General features: G+C 42.3%; 1 protein-coding gene across 3 annotated transcripts in view; it reads right to left on the bottom strand.

Annotated features, from left to right (window-relative positions):
• ZFYVE1 (zinc finger FYVE-type containing 1) overlaps positions 1–14873 on the bottom strand; it is a 55516-nt gene that overhangs the window by 6808 nt on the left and 33835 nt on the right. For all 3 annotated transcript variants that reach the window (XM_057488338.1, XM_036913288.2, XM_036913289.2), the window contains exons 5-7: positions 3184–3290; positions 788–896; positions 70–167 (exon numbers count right to left, since the gene is read on the bottom strand). In XM_057488338.1, the coding sequence (XP_057344321.1) occupies positions 70–167; positions 788–896; positions 3184–3290 (314 nt within the window). The remainder of the gene's footprint in view (positions 1–69; positions 168–787; positions 897–3183; positions 3291–14873) is intronic.

Raw genomic sequence — 14873 nt, 5'->3', positions numbered from 1 at the left:
ACTGTTACCCAGCCAGGTGCCTGGGGAGACAAACACCAAATAACCCTCAGCTACATCATTTAAACTCACCCAGACCAGGCATATTTTGCAAGACCCATCCAGGGGGAGTCAGTAGAAGCAGATGTCTTGGGCACTACGCTGACCTCCTTGCCTCTCTCGTAGCAGGCCTGCAACACGGAACACTGCCAACTCCTCTGTACACCAGACCCCATGGTCTCTTCACGTCCCTGTCCAGCCCCACTCCCCTGCAAACCCTACCAGCTGAGGGTTTACAGACCCTGGAGTTAGTACATCGGAAGTTCTTCCTCTAAACAAGCCAGTTTGTTGAATGATGGTGGACTGAGTATGTACCCATCCCAGGCCCAAAAACAGAGCTGTAAATTATACCCGTCACAAGACGGGAAATCAATCAAAACTGGACTGCTGAAGAGCACTTCTGCTCCCAGAAAGAATGAAAGCCAATGTACATGACTTTTGCATAAAGTTCAGCACAGGGGGAAATGGAAGGCAGCACAATAAGGGGTGAGGGAGGGATAGCGAGGGGAAAAAAGGAGAAAGGAAAAGAAGAAAGAAAAAAAAAAAGGAGAAAGAAAGATACAAACAAACCAAGGCATCCCAGCAACACAGACTCATGAGTTCTTCTGGTCAGAACCAGGGAGAAGGTCCAGAGACAGTCTGTTTGAGTATCTCTGGGATGCAGTGAAGGATAGCCATAGCCAGTCTTTCTAAAAGAAGCGTGGGGCCAGCACGCCAGCTGCTGGAGCAGGGAGAAGCTCAGAGGACTCACCTTGCAGGTATAAACTCGGTTGTCATACTGGTGGGAGTATCTGCAGCGGCTCTTGGCTTCATGAGGGACTCCTTCTTTCCCATGATTCATGCTGTTCTTACACCCAGCCCTGAGGGAAGCCCAAAGCTGACAGTGAGGCAGCTAAAGAGCCAATGCCACATACACAGAGAAGTCTGACCCTGAGCCAGACACAGGGTCAAAACCAGACCTTGGTTATTTACTGGGTGGGACCTAAATACTGGGCACAGAGAGGGCTGTTTGTCTCAGAAACTCACATGCCTCTCATACAGCAACCAACAGCACTGCAAAGGCACAGCAACCATCACCCTTGTATGAGGAGAAAGGGGGAAGGGGAAATCTTTCTGGAAAAACCACCTGGCCCCTCACTAGGGCTGGAGGAGCCAAAAGGCACCACCCTGACAAGACATGAAAGCTGAATGGCTCTGGGGAAGCTCAAAAACCCAAACAGCATGAAATGGAAAGTTTAACCAGTACAGGCTGCCAAGATGAAAAACAAAAATCAACCCCCAAAATTAGGCAATGCATTAAGAGGGGGTTGTACTTCAACAAGAAAACCTTTCAAATGAACAGCGAGCTTTGCCACCCCAGCAATGCAAGAACAGAGATCAGGACTTCAGAATGATAGAGGGAAAGTTCTGGAAACCTTGTTGAGGCTCAGGATGCAAAAGCAATGGTCCAACAGAGCCTAAACCCCAGGAAGGTTAAGTCACACTGGCAACTAACATCTGTCTTTCCTCTCCAAAATAATCCTTAGTCTCCCTAGCCCAGACTGTATCATCCAAGAGCCAATTACTTTTTACAAACTCAGAGCCAAGGTGTTCAGTGCCCAGCAAATGGCCTACAGGGTTTAATGCAAAAAGGCCATTTTTAACAGAAAAGGGTCAGGTGTCCTCTATGTGGGCAAATGTGGAGGACACAGGCAGTGGTCCTGATGTGAGCAAAGACAATTCAGTGGTGAAGGGGGGGAGGGGGGAGGGGTGTTTATGGGACATGGAGACTGCAATATGACCCTGGCCTCTACCAGACAAGGCACCAGACTGATTTGATAGCCATTAACTCAAATTAATCCAGTGATCCTCAAAGTGTGGTCCCCAACCAGCAACATCACCATCATCTGAGCACTTACCAGAAATACAAATTCTCAGGCCCTACATCAGACCTACTAAATCAGGGATAAGGCCCAACAATCTGTTCTAATGTGTCCTTCAGGTTTTTCTGATGCTTGCTAAAACCTGAGAATCACTGCTCTGATCCCCCTTGTCTTCTCTGAGGGTTTCAGCCCCAGATAAGTTCACGGTGGATCGGATCAGACTGAGAAATGACAACAGAACATTCTTGGGGTAAAAAGGGTTTATACCCAGCTTTATTCTCATGGCAGTAGGTTGAGCGCTAGAACCATGTCTGCATCCAGCAGTGTGCGGGTCTGTAATCCACCTCCACCTCTGCCTCCAGCCAGAGAACCGGGCAGAGCTCTTTTATAGTGACTCAGTCAATAATAGCTCATTGCCAATGGGTGTGGGAACATTAGCCTAGCAGTGGGCCAGTTAGATCATCAAATAGTTTAGGGTCAGGTGAGGATGCTGGCCATAGGAACTTCCATTTTCCCCACACCCCTGTAATGAAGTGTACACTTCATGGGCCAGCAGCACCCAGGAGCTTGTTAGAAATACAGCATCTCACCAAGATCTGTTGATTCAGAATCTACATTTTAACAAAACCCCAAGGTACTGCATAGACAGATTGAAGTTGAGCAGCACTGCCCTTACCTCAGCTCAAGCTATGCATTCAAATCATCTGAGGAGCTTTGAAATACACCAATGCCGAGGCCCCACCCCAGATCTGGTAAGTGAGAATCGTTGGACAGAGGTGAGGCCCAGGCCTCCATAATTGTGAAAGCTCCCTCGGTAATTCTAATGTGCTCTAAGCATTTGCCCTCTGAGTGAAAGGAATCGTCTAGGACTGACACTCACCACTGTGCTCTGCACACACTGGGCTGCCAAATATTGATTGAATAAGTGGGGTCACTACTATTGAAAGCTCTGGTAGAGGGATATAGGAAAATAGGCAATGGAAAGATTTCTGCAGTAAAAACTGCCCAAACCAGAAGCCAAATTCACATTTAAACAACATTGAAACCTTCAGGAGACTTCTTCAAAACCATGTGTCTTAGAGTCCCCTGCAATCTCAAAGTGTGGTCCCCCAATCACCAGGATTACCTGGGAACTTGTCAGAAATACCATCTCGGGCCCCACCCCATCCTTAAATCAGAATCTGTAATTTAGCCAGACCCCAGGTGATTTTCATGCATGCTGAAGTCTGAGAAGCACCATGCAAGTCTCTTTACCCAAGCTGGGGAGATGGCTGGCCTCACTTACCCACAGCTGAGGCACAAGGAGGAGCAGGTGAAGTACTCATCTGGAAAAAAGGAGCTGTGTGCCATCTGGTCGTCGGGGATCTCTCCACTGAAGCGGTCGCTCAGTGCCTGCCGAGAAAGGAAGGCGGCACGTGAGGGCACTTGGCAGCTGCCTTATAAGCTCCACAGCTGGAAGAGGGAACCCAAAGACTTCTGCTCCCACCCTTGACCTTCTTGGCCCCACCTGCACCGGTCCTCACCACAGGAAACCTCAGAAAGAACCAGCCCTTTTCCCAAAAGGTCAGAAATAAGCCAAGCTACTGTTCTCTCCTAATTACCTTGGAGGTTATAAACTCCTCACACATTCAGTCATTCATTCAAAACCACCACACATATTGACTAGTGCCCACTTCATCTTTGTGAAGCTGGGAACAAGAAGCTAAGACTCAAGAAGGTGGCTCGTCTTTAAGGCAAAAAGAGGCAGAGTTGAGAAGTGTGCTGGGAGCTTCATGGGCTTCTTTGCTCATTTGGAGTTTAAGAAGCCACAGAACTACCTCAATGTAAAGGAAAAGACATCAGCCAAAAAACGAAGTATTTGGCAGCCTTTCATCAACTACAGTAACCTAAAAGATGGCAAATGGCCAAAATAAATGTCAAGAGAAAAGATAAAGTATTTGCAGAAATAAACAAAATTTCATGTTGAAAGACAGCTTCTATTTCTAATCCTGTTTTCACTCACTACTTTATATTGAAAGTATTCTTCAGGCCGATTTTTTCCCTGCCAGGCCCTTAGTCATATGCAGTGGAAAAAGTTATATACAAAATGGGCTCTCCAGTCTTTAAAAACCAAATGCATGCAGTTCCAAGCTTTTAATTTTCATCTCCCATTCTGAGGCAGCCAGGCACTATTCAGGGGAAAAGAGGGAAAAGTAGCCTCAACAAAAGACAAGATGTTACTTCCTTCAGTAAAAAGACAAAAGGAATTTTAGGATGACATTGGAAAAAAGGGCAGATTAGGTTCTAAGGTTGGCAAGCTCTGAAGGGAATTTCACTCAATGAGAACTTATTTGTTAAAGTTCCTTTTCCTTTTCCAATAAAGTATTAATTCCATAAGCTGCAAACTCAAGTGTTTATCAAGGCACCTGATAGCAATGGAGTCAGGTCAGGTTGTAAGATAAAAGCAGTGGTAAGGAACATGTAAACAGAGGGTGCATGACTCCAGAGGCACATTCAGACTCAGCATGTGCAAGGATAAAGCATGCAGGTCCAATAAAACACCATCTGCCAGCGATGGCCAACCTCATGGCAACCTTTGTCTTAGACCAAAAAGAAAAGGTCTGACAAATAATGAGTAGAAGTTTGGTCCTCTTTTCATATTTTGTAAAGAGTAACTTAGGGGAAACACTGATTTTGAGAAAGAATATAAATGAATATACCTATAAATACTAATGAGAATAGGCGAGGAGAATCACTCACTAGCCTACAACATCCTGGTGAGAGGATATAAGAACCTCTCACCTCTCCAACTTCTAAATGAGACTGACCCTTCAGAGACTTTTTTGGTTTCACGTTTTCCACAAAACCCTCCCACCATGCTCTGCCTTCTCTTAATACCTATTGTACTCAACCCCTGAACGATGATGCAAAGCTGTGAGCTCGTTGTATGTATCTTACCTCCCAGACTTTATAAATCATAAAACACTGTGAAAGAAGCTTCCTACCTTTGTGTGCTTCTCTAACTCACAGGAAAGGTCCTAACAAGTACTCAGCTAGAGCCTCTGGAACGGAGCGCCCGAACACCAGCTCCCTGGCACAGACCAACCCCTGCCCTCCCCTCCTCACCTTGGCCCTGCCTCTGCACCAGGCTTCATTCCAGGCCCACAGGCCCTCTCAAATTTAAGGTTAACTGCTCCCTGATTGGCCAAGCTACTGACAACTCTTTAAGACTGTATTTCTCCAAAAAATATATGCATAACCCTCTGGGGCTAGCTGGTGAGAAAAGAGAGCATTATCTTCCTAATGCATCAATTTACTGAAAGATTAGAGGAGGAAGTTATTTCTACATAAAAAAACAAACATGGACATAGTATGAAACTAAATGGAAAATTTGCACACATAAAGCAAGAGACACTCCCCACCCCCGCAAAGCTATTTCAGCTTGTGGTTGGCAGCTTTGCACTGTGCCTCCATTTCCTAGTCTATAAAATGGGGGTGCTAGCAGTATCTTCCTCAGTAGAGGTTTTCATGGATTACACTGTGAAAAGCAAATGAAATTACCCATATAGAGCACTTGGCATATGCAGAAGGTATAGAAAACATAAGCTTCCATTATCAATATCATTTCCATTGTTTTTTTATACTGACAATTCTTTTTTCTTCCTTTGATACCCTTACTACCTAATCCAGGAAATGCAAGGGATATAAGAACCTCTCACCCTGCCATGATAGCTCACTGGTCTCCATGGCTGCTTGCATTTGTTGATGAATATTTAGCTGCAAAAAGATGCTTATGTAGCTAACGAGGTAAAAGAGGTATTTAAAAAAGAGGAGATAACGGGGAGAACAGTATAGCACAGAGAAGGCACATAGTGGATCTGTGGCATCTTGCTGCACTGATGGACAGTGACTGCATTGGGGTATGGGTGGGGACTTGATAATATGGGTAAATGTAGTAACCACATTGTTTTTTCATGTGAAACCTTCATAAGAGTGTATATTAATCATACCTTAATAAAAAATTAAAAAAAAAAAAAAGAGGAGATAACTAAGGAATGTAGAAGACACTAAAGAGGTAAATGGAAAACCAAAGAAGAGCATTTTTAGGCCCAGAGCTTTTCTTTTGAACAGGTAATTGAAAGGATAACCTGAGTACTGCTTTTCTATAGGAAAAATAGTATCAAATTTAATGAGAGTTCGACATCCAGGGCCTGCCTCCTACCTCCCTACCTTTGCGAGCTCCCTGCCAGCACCATGCTCAGGAAGGCCCGCCTCCTCTCCACCTGGGTGCACCCTAGCTGTGACTTTCCACACCCTACACCAGGAATTCACTGCTTACTCAGAGTCGACCACCAATTCAGATTTCATCATTGTCCTAGAATCAACCAACAACCCAGAGTCAGCTACTGACCTAGAGTCAGCCAATAACCTAGTCAACCACTGCCCTACATTTGGCCACTGAGGTAGTGCTGGCAGAGAACCTAGAGTCAGCCATTGCTCTAGAGCCAGCCACTGACCTAGACTTAACCAGTAACCTAGAGTCAATCACTACTCTAGCCTTGGCCACTAGCCTAGAGTCAGCCCCTGGCCGAGAGCTGTCCAATAACCTAAAGTCACCCAGTGCTCTAGAGTCAGTCATTGACCTAGAGTTGGCCAATGATGTCGAGTTGGCCACTGCCCTAGAACTCATTCGTGATGTGGAATCGACCACTGACATGTATTTGGAGAACACACAGCCTTTCAAGTTGTCTACTCATGTGGAATCAAACACTGGCAGCTTTGAGAAACAAGCTACACAAGCAATGTCACTGTTGCTTATACCAAAGAGCTCATGACTGGAGCACCAGATAAGCCCAGCCCACCCCACCCCCCACCACCAATGGGATGCAATGAGTTTGTCCCAGTGTTTGTTTAAAGTGAAGCAGACTTTCCATTAGCTGTGACCATCACTGTGCTATCTACAACTTTCTAAGAAGATTCTGTGCTCCTGAACAAGGTTGCCATTCTATTTTAGGAGACTGAATAGTTGTAAAAGGCTACTGAACATGGACATATGATGTCCCCAGCTGATTAGAGTGGCAGGAATGTACCCAGACAGAGGAGGGGACTTTCTTAACCATGACCCATTTAATATGAATTCAATAAATGTTCACTTGAATTGAAAAAAAAAATTAGACTTCAACAACTGGGTTGAATATCAAATGCCTCTCCCCAGTAAATATAAAAAATGGAGCCCAGTAATAATGACAGTATAAGGTTCTTTCTGTTCCAAACCCAAGGGCTCTCATTCACTTCTCCAAAAATTCTTCAGAAAAATGGGGGTCCTTCTAAGATCTTGAGGCTTGTCATTATAAACACTCTGAAGCCTGATTCCCATAATACATATGCCCACAGAACCTCCATTGTTGCTGTGCTAGACAAATTAACTGTTGGCTTATGTTGGACAAGGCAACAGTAAGCTCTTATGACATCAGAAAGAGAACTCATGGACAGCCTAGCCTCATCATTTCAGACTGGCCCCCATCCTCTCAAATGCTATTAACACAAGCAGCAGCTCACTGCTCTCACAAGTCACTGAAGAGCTGGCACTTAGTAATGAATCAGACCTTGACAAGCTTCAGAAGGATTTATATGATTCAGGAATATGGGAATATAACAGCAACTGTTAAAAAAATTGACATTAATGTGTTTTAGATACAAGAGTAAGGAAAATCTGTCCTCCTTCCTCTACAGCCTGATTGTTCCTTTCCAGTGTAGACACTACCACCTACTCTATATACTTTATCTTTCAAAAATTCCAAACCTCACATCATTCCAGGGTTTCTTGGGCTCTCCTCCTCGCTGAGCTCACAAAGCTGTGAGAGACAGGCAGGGAGGAACCACTCCTGAGAAAGCCTGGGAAAGCATTTGAGGCAAGTCTGGAAGGTTGCCTGGAGACCAAATGATCTTGAACTTTAGTTGCCTTGGCAACAGTATGGCTTTTTCTGTTGAACCTGTATGGTTAGCCCCAGTCATCAAGCACCAGGGGTGAATATTCTGATTCAAAATGGAGATGCTTATGTAATCATTGATGCCACCCCCAACAAAATATAATAACTTTGTAAACACTTAATAGATGCTTCTTGTTGGGATAGAATTGCAAAGTCAGAGTTCTATATTTAGAGCTCAGAGGCTAAAAAAGGTTTTATATGAACTCAACTCTAAAACAGTTCTCTCCATTATTCAGAAGAGACAATAATTAATTTAATTAATAATTAATGTAAACACAGACAATAATTCAATATTCAATTCCCTTACTTGGTAGGGATGCACATGACATAGGTAGGTGAGTATCTCTTTAAACAGATTTACCTGTTCAATAAAGGTATGCCCTGCTGGTAGATATCTGAGCTGTTGCTATCATGGAACCTGAACAGGGAAGCACTGGTCAAGAAGTGGGAAATAATCAAGCTAGAAAAAAGGAACTAGGCCCTGGACCACGAAGAATGGCAGGCAGAGTGCTCAGGTCACAGGATAAACAGGGAACATATGGACAAGCCCCTAGACACAGAGTGACTGCAGATCTCTTACACACAAACACACACACACATACACTTTCTACAGACTCTTCCACATTTCTCATTATTCATATTTCCTGTTCAATAATGAACATGAAAAGCAGCACTTGGCTCCCTTTGGGTCCAACAGTGCTACATCAATAAAAAGAACCTCATAAATAAGATGCAGCAAATAACTTTTTAAAAGTATGTAATGGTATTTTAAAAATAAGGTATGTATTATATACTAATATAGAAAGATAACCAAGATGCATAATTACATGAAAAAAGCCAAGCTGTAAAGTATAGCGAATGCTATGATCCCATTTATGATAGAAAAAAGATGTGTGTGTGTGTGTGTGTGTGTACATATGCTTAGACAGCACTGAAAATAAATTTCTAGACACATACACAAGAAACTTACTAAAAATGTTTATCTAAAGAATATGAAGAAATTATGGTGAAGGAGAAAAGGATTTCATTCTCTATGCTCCTATTTAGGAGAAAAAATATATACATTATACACATATACTTATATATGCACTTATGTAGCACTGAAAGTTTCTAGAAGCACATATAGAAAGTATTAACTATTATCATGGAGTGAGGGGAAGAGGAAAAAAGGGGACTTGACTCATGCCTTACAGGGTTCTGTACTATTTGGCTTACCAAGAACACACTGCTTTTATAATTTTTAAAATGATTTTTTTCTAACTAAAATAACCAAACACTCAAATTCAGCTTAAGGGAATGCCTGTTCACAAGGCAACTGGCAATATGTATCAGGAACCTTTAAAGATGGACACACCCTCTGACCTTCTTAGAAGTGGAGTAACTGTTGACAAGGAATATAGTATAGGGTTAAAAGTACAGACTTGGGAGGCAGATTATCTGGTTCAATTTCTCCATCACTTACTAGATGTGTTATCTCAGGCAAATTAATTAATCTCTCTGTTCCTCTGTATTGAGTTGGTATCACCTTTAAATAAAATACTTCATGTGCAATGCAGAGCAAAGTACATGGCATATATAAAGTAAGCACTCCATAAAGGCTGGCCAGTAGTAGGAGTGGAAGTTGTAATGCATCCAAAGGAAATAGGCCAAATGTGGACAACAGTTTTAAATACACAGAAAACATAATAAGGAAAATTGGAAACCACTATTAAAATAAGAGCAGAATTCCTAAATGTAAAAAATGACCCATCCACATAAATGAAAAGCATGCAGCTATTTAAAAAACATGCTTTCATAGAGTATTTCATAGAGTATTTCATGGCATGGAAAAAATGCGAGGCTTCAGTGTTCCATGAAAAGAGCAAAATATATATAACTGCATGTGCATACATCATGACCCAATTCTCTTTAAAACAAGTAGCAAAGAATCATATAATACTGCAGTTTATTTATCTGTTTTTTTGCTCTTATAAAAAATGTTGCTATTAACATCCTCACATGGGTCTCTTGTGTTCCTATGGAAGTTTCTTTTAAGGCAAATTCCTAGAAATATTATGGCTAAAATATGTATTATGCATATCTTCACCTATACTAGGTATTTCCAAACTGCCTTTCAAAGTGGTTATACTAATTTTGACTTTAACTGGCAGTTTCTAAGAGTTTACATTGCTTCATATCCTTTTGACATTTCATTGCCAGGCTTTTCAATGTTTGTCCTTGAGTGGTTGTGGTTTTCATTTTCATTTCTTTAATTACTAGTGAGTTGAGGTTTCTTTATTTGTGCATCACAGTTTTGATGGCCTCTTACGTGATTTGTTTCCACTTTCTCAAAAGGTTTATGTATTTTTTTCTGACAATATTATTCCTGTATAGTTTATCTAAAATAAAGAGGAAATCAAGTAGAAAAAAAAAGTCAGATAAATCATATTAGAACATATCCCTAGCCTTCTCAAAGTGTTTGCTTAGTGAGGCAGTAAGAAACTGGACAAGGTAAAGAATACTAGAAAGAGAAAAACTGAAAACCAGGAGGGCAAGTGAGGTATTTTGGCACTGATAACTTAATCTATTTATGCCCATCCTCACTCTTTTGTTCCCAAAAAGATTCAAGACTACTTGTAAAAATAAAGAACATAAAACAAAATAAAGAGAAGTATAGACAGCCATTATATTATACACTGCTATGAATTATAAAGACTTCCCTCTATTGGGTCAATTTGCCTAATTCAGACCTTAAAGGTGGCTTTCTAGAATTACAATGATAATCAGAGAATTAACTTTAAAGAAATCAGGTAAAGACAAAACAACTCAAAAAGACAAAAACTCTTCTTTCAAAGATCTGAGTAAGTTACAAGAACACAAGTGTCTTGGTAGAGCCCCAAACACATCCTATCAGTTAACTCCTTGCCTGGGACAGAAGCAGCAGGTCCCACAGCTCAGCTCAGCACAAACCTGACTTCAGAGTAGAAAATACAGGGTGGGTCCAGGCAAAACTCTGAGGACTCCAGTTAGCAAGAATCATCAGAACTCCAGCAGACCACGCTCATCTGAATCACAGAAACCTCAAGAATCATATCACCTCAGAAGAACACAGTGTGACTATTTTTCTCAAAAGTGCCTAATAAACTGGCTTCAAGTAGGACACCCAAGACTCCTGGGGGCAAAGTCCCTGAGCACTAATTACTGCTAGCAGCACTCAGTGTCCATGATGGCTTATTTAATAGTAAGCTGGGTTAGCTTTGAGGAAAACCTAGGGAACTCTATAACCCAGCCAATGGTTTAGTTGTCAAAATTCATGTCAATCAGATTTACAGCTCTTTGTGTAACGCTGTATGAACCCAGCCTCTTTGGAGAACGCTTGCTTACTTGGGTGTAAACTTCCACGGTGACTACCCTTGAACCATTACAAAGACATTAGCCAGCACATCTAAGCACACTTTAGCCTCACATTCTAATTAGAAGTAATGTATTTCATGAAGTATTCAAACATAATCATTTTTCTTCTTGCTATTATCCACAATGGTTAACACTTGCTGAACATTTACTATATACTTTGTCTCTTAAAATATGTTGTTCTCATTTAATCCACTTCAATTTCTTTTTTTATTTTTTATTTTTGCTATCATTAATCTACAATTACATGAAGAACACTATGTTTACCAGGCTCCCCCTCCTCACCAAGTCCGCCCCCGACACCCCACTACAGTCACCGTCCATCAGCGTAGCAAGATGCTGTATAATCACCACCTGTCAGTCTTCTCTGTGTTGTACAGCCCTCACCGTACACCCCCACAACACTATACATGCTAATCGTGCCCCCTTTCTTTTTCCCCGCCCTTATCCCTCCCTTCCCACCCATCATCCCCAGTCCCTTTCCCTTCAGTAACCATTAGTCCATTCTTGGGTTCTGTGATTCTGCTGCTGTTTTGTTCCTTCAGTTTTCTTTGTTCTTATATTCCACATATGAGTGAAATCATTTGGTACTTGTCTTTCTCCACCTGGCTTATTTCACTGAGCATAATACCCTCTAGCTCCATCCATGTTGTTGCAAATGGTAGGATTTGTTTTCTTCTTATGGCTGAATAATATTCCATTGTGTATATGTACCACATCTTCTTTATCCATTCATCTACTGATGGACACTTAGGTTGCTTCCATTTCTTGGCTATTGTAAATAGTGCTGCGATAAACATAGGGGTGCATCTGTCTTTTTCAAACTGGGCTGCTGCATTCTTAGGGTAAATTCCTAGAAGTGGAATTCCTGGGACAAATGGTATTTCTATTTTGAGCATTTTGAGGAACCTCCATACTGCTTTCCACAATGGTTGAACTAATTTGCATTTCCACCAGCAGTGTAGGAGGGTTTGCCTTTCTCCACAACCTCGCCAACATTTGTTGTTGTTTGTCTTTTGGATGGTAGCCATCCTTACTGGTGTGAGGTGATATCTCATTGTGGTTTTAATTTGCATTTCTCTGCTGACAAGTGATGTTTTCAAGGAGCATCTTTTCATGTGTCTGTTGGCCATCTGAATTTCTTCTTTAGAGAACTGTCTATTCAGCTACTCTGCCCATTTTTAAATTGGATTATTTGCTTTTTGTTTGTTGAGGTGTGTGAGCTCTTTATATATCTTGGATGTCAACCCTTTATCAGATCTGTCATTTATGAATATATTCTCCCATACTGTGGGATACCTTTTTGTTCTATTGACGGTGTCCTTTGCTGTACAGAAGCTTTTCAGCTTGATATAGTCCCACTTGTTCATTTTTGCTTTTGTTTCCCTTGCCTGGGGAGATATGTTCAAGAAGAGGTCACTCATGTTTATGTCTAAGAGATATTTGCCTATGTTTTTTTCTAAGAGTTTTATGGTTTCATGACTTACGTTCAAGACTTTGATCCATTTCGAATTTACTTTTGTGTATGGGGTTAGACAGTGACCCAGTTTCATTCTCTTCCATCCACTTCAATTTCATTAGGAACATTCTACTTTTACCCTTATTTTACAGATGAGGAAAAGTTTGAAGACGTACTCTAAGGGCAAAGAGTGTTGTCTGTCCTGTTCTCCACTGAATTTCCAGCCCCCCAAACTCTACCCAGCACACAGATGTGCTCATTTATTTGTTGACTGAACAAACAAATAAACTAATTTCCCAAGACCAAGCAGCTGGTGAGTGGCAGAACTGGGATTCCAACATAATTCTGTCTGACTTGACTGGGCCAAAGAAGTGCTTTCTTTGCCCAGTGCATGACAGGACATCAAAATTTCACTGAGACTATCTCACCAATTATAAAATAGCAAGTTTCAATCATCAGTAATACTTTAAGTCAATTTTCAAATATCCCATTCTGTTCCCTCCACTGAACTTTCCAGTGATTTCTTGCCTGTTCATGGCTATAATAACTAGGAATGGGAAAGCAGTGTAGGAGTGAGGTGCTATTATTTGAAAGAGTGATGTCTCCACCAACCCAGATACTTAAGAGGCCTAAGATGGTAATAATACAGAAGGGACAACAGACTAATCCTCAAGGTCCCCAGCACCTGTCACAGCTAAAGGACTAAGTAGCCCACTGAGGGGGTGGATCTGTTCCAAGGAAGCAAGCTTCATCCATGAGGACAGGGAAAACAATATGGAGAAGAGAAAGGTGCTTCATAACAGGATTATTATTATTACTGTATCATTGGAACAATACATTGATACTGCTGCTGGGAGACATAAGAAAAACAATTCACCTGATTTTAAGGGAGAAAGATACAATGCTCAGAGATGTTTCCCAAAGTTTGGCCTTACTCCACTGGTTATACAAGATGAACTTCAGGGGGCACAGGACATTACTACAGAAAATACACTGAGTAACACAGAATTCCACAGTAACAATTACTCCAGTTTCAACTCTTTTTCAAAATTTCTACTTCAATGGAAGAATATATTCATAAACACCTCATCTGATAAGGGGTTAACATCCAAAATATATAAATAACTCATATGCCTCAACACCCAAAAAAAAAAGAACCTGGATGAATAGGAAGATGGCGGCGTAAGTAGAGCAGCGGAAATCTCCTCCCAAAACCACATATATCAATGAAAATATAACAAAGACAACTCTTCCTAGAATAGAGACCAGAGGACACAGGACAATATCCAGACCACATCCACACCTGCGAGAACCCAGCGCCTCGCGAAGGGGGTAAGATACAAGCTTCAGCCCGGCAGGAACCGAGCACCCCTCCCCCCAGCTCCTGGTGGGAGGAGAGGAGTCAGAGCGGGAGGGAGACGGAGCCCAGGGCTGCCGAACACCCAGCCCCAGCCATCCAGGCCAGAGCACAGACACAGTGCGTACGTGGGGTCCTGGATACTAGGGAAACAGGCCAGCAAGACCAGTGAGCGGGGGCGTGAGGCCGGTGCTGGAGAACAAACAAAAGTGAGCGGCCATTTTTTGTTGTTGTTGTTGTTGTTGTTGTTTTGTTGAGGTGAGTGCTTTTTGGAAGTCGTAAAGGGACAGGGACCCCAATACTAGGGAAAGAGGGCAGGAAGACCGGCGAGCAGGTATCGGAGCCAACACTGGAGAACAAAAGAAAAGCGAGCGGCCATTTTTGTTGTTGTTGTTCTTGTTGTTTTGTTCTGGCGAGCGCTTTTTGGAAGTCTTAAAGGGATAGGGACCCCAATACTAGGGAAACAGGGCAGCAAGACCGGTGAGCAGGTGACTGAGGCTGGCGCCGGAGAATAAAGAAAAACGAGCGGCCATTTTTTATTTATTTACTTTTTTTATTTTTTAAATTTTTTTTTTTTTGTGGTCATTGTTTTGTTTTGCCGGTTGCTTTTTGGAAGTCTTAAAGGGGCAGGGCAGGACACTTAATCCAGAGGTAGGGAATCGGGGGATCTCTGGGCACCCTAATACCCTGGGCTGCAGGGAGCATGGAGGCCTTTACGGAGATAAATAGCCTCCCGGCCACACCCCCTCCAACGCGACTCCAACATTTTGGAGTAGCTGCCCGAGCCAGGCCACGCCCAC

Source organism: Manis pentadactyla, chromosome 11 (genome assembly GCF_030020395.1).
Source record: "Manis pentadactyla isolate mManPen7 chromosome 11, mManPen7.hap1, whole genome shotgun sequence".
In the NCBI taxonomy this organism is placed as follows: domain Eukaryota; kingdom Metazoa; phylum Chordata; class Mammalia; order Pholidota; family Manidae; genus Manis; species Manis pentadactyla.
This window is presented reverse-complemented; position numbering and strand designations above follow the sequence as displayed.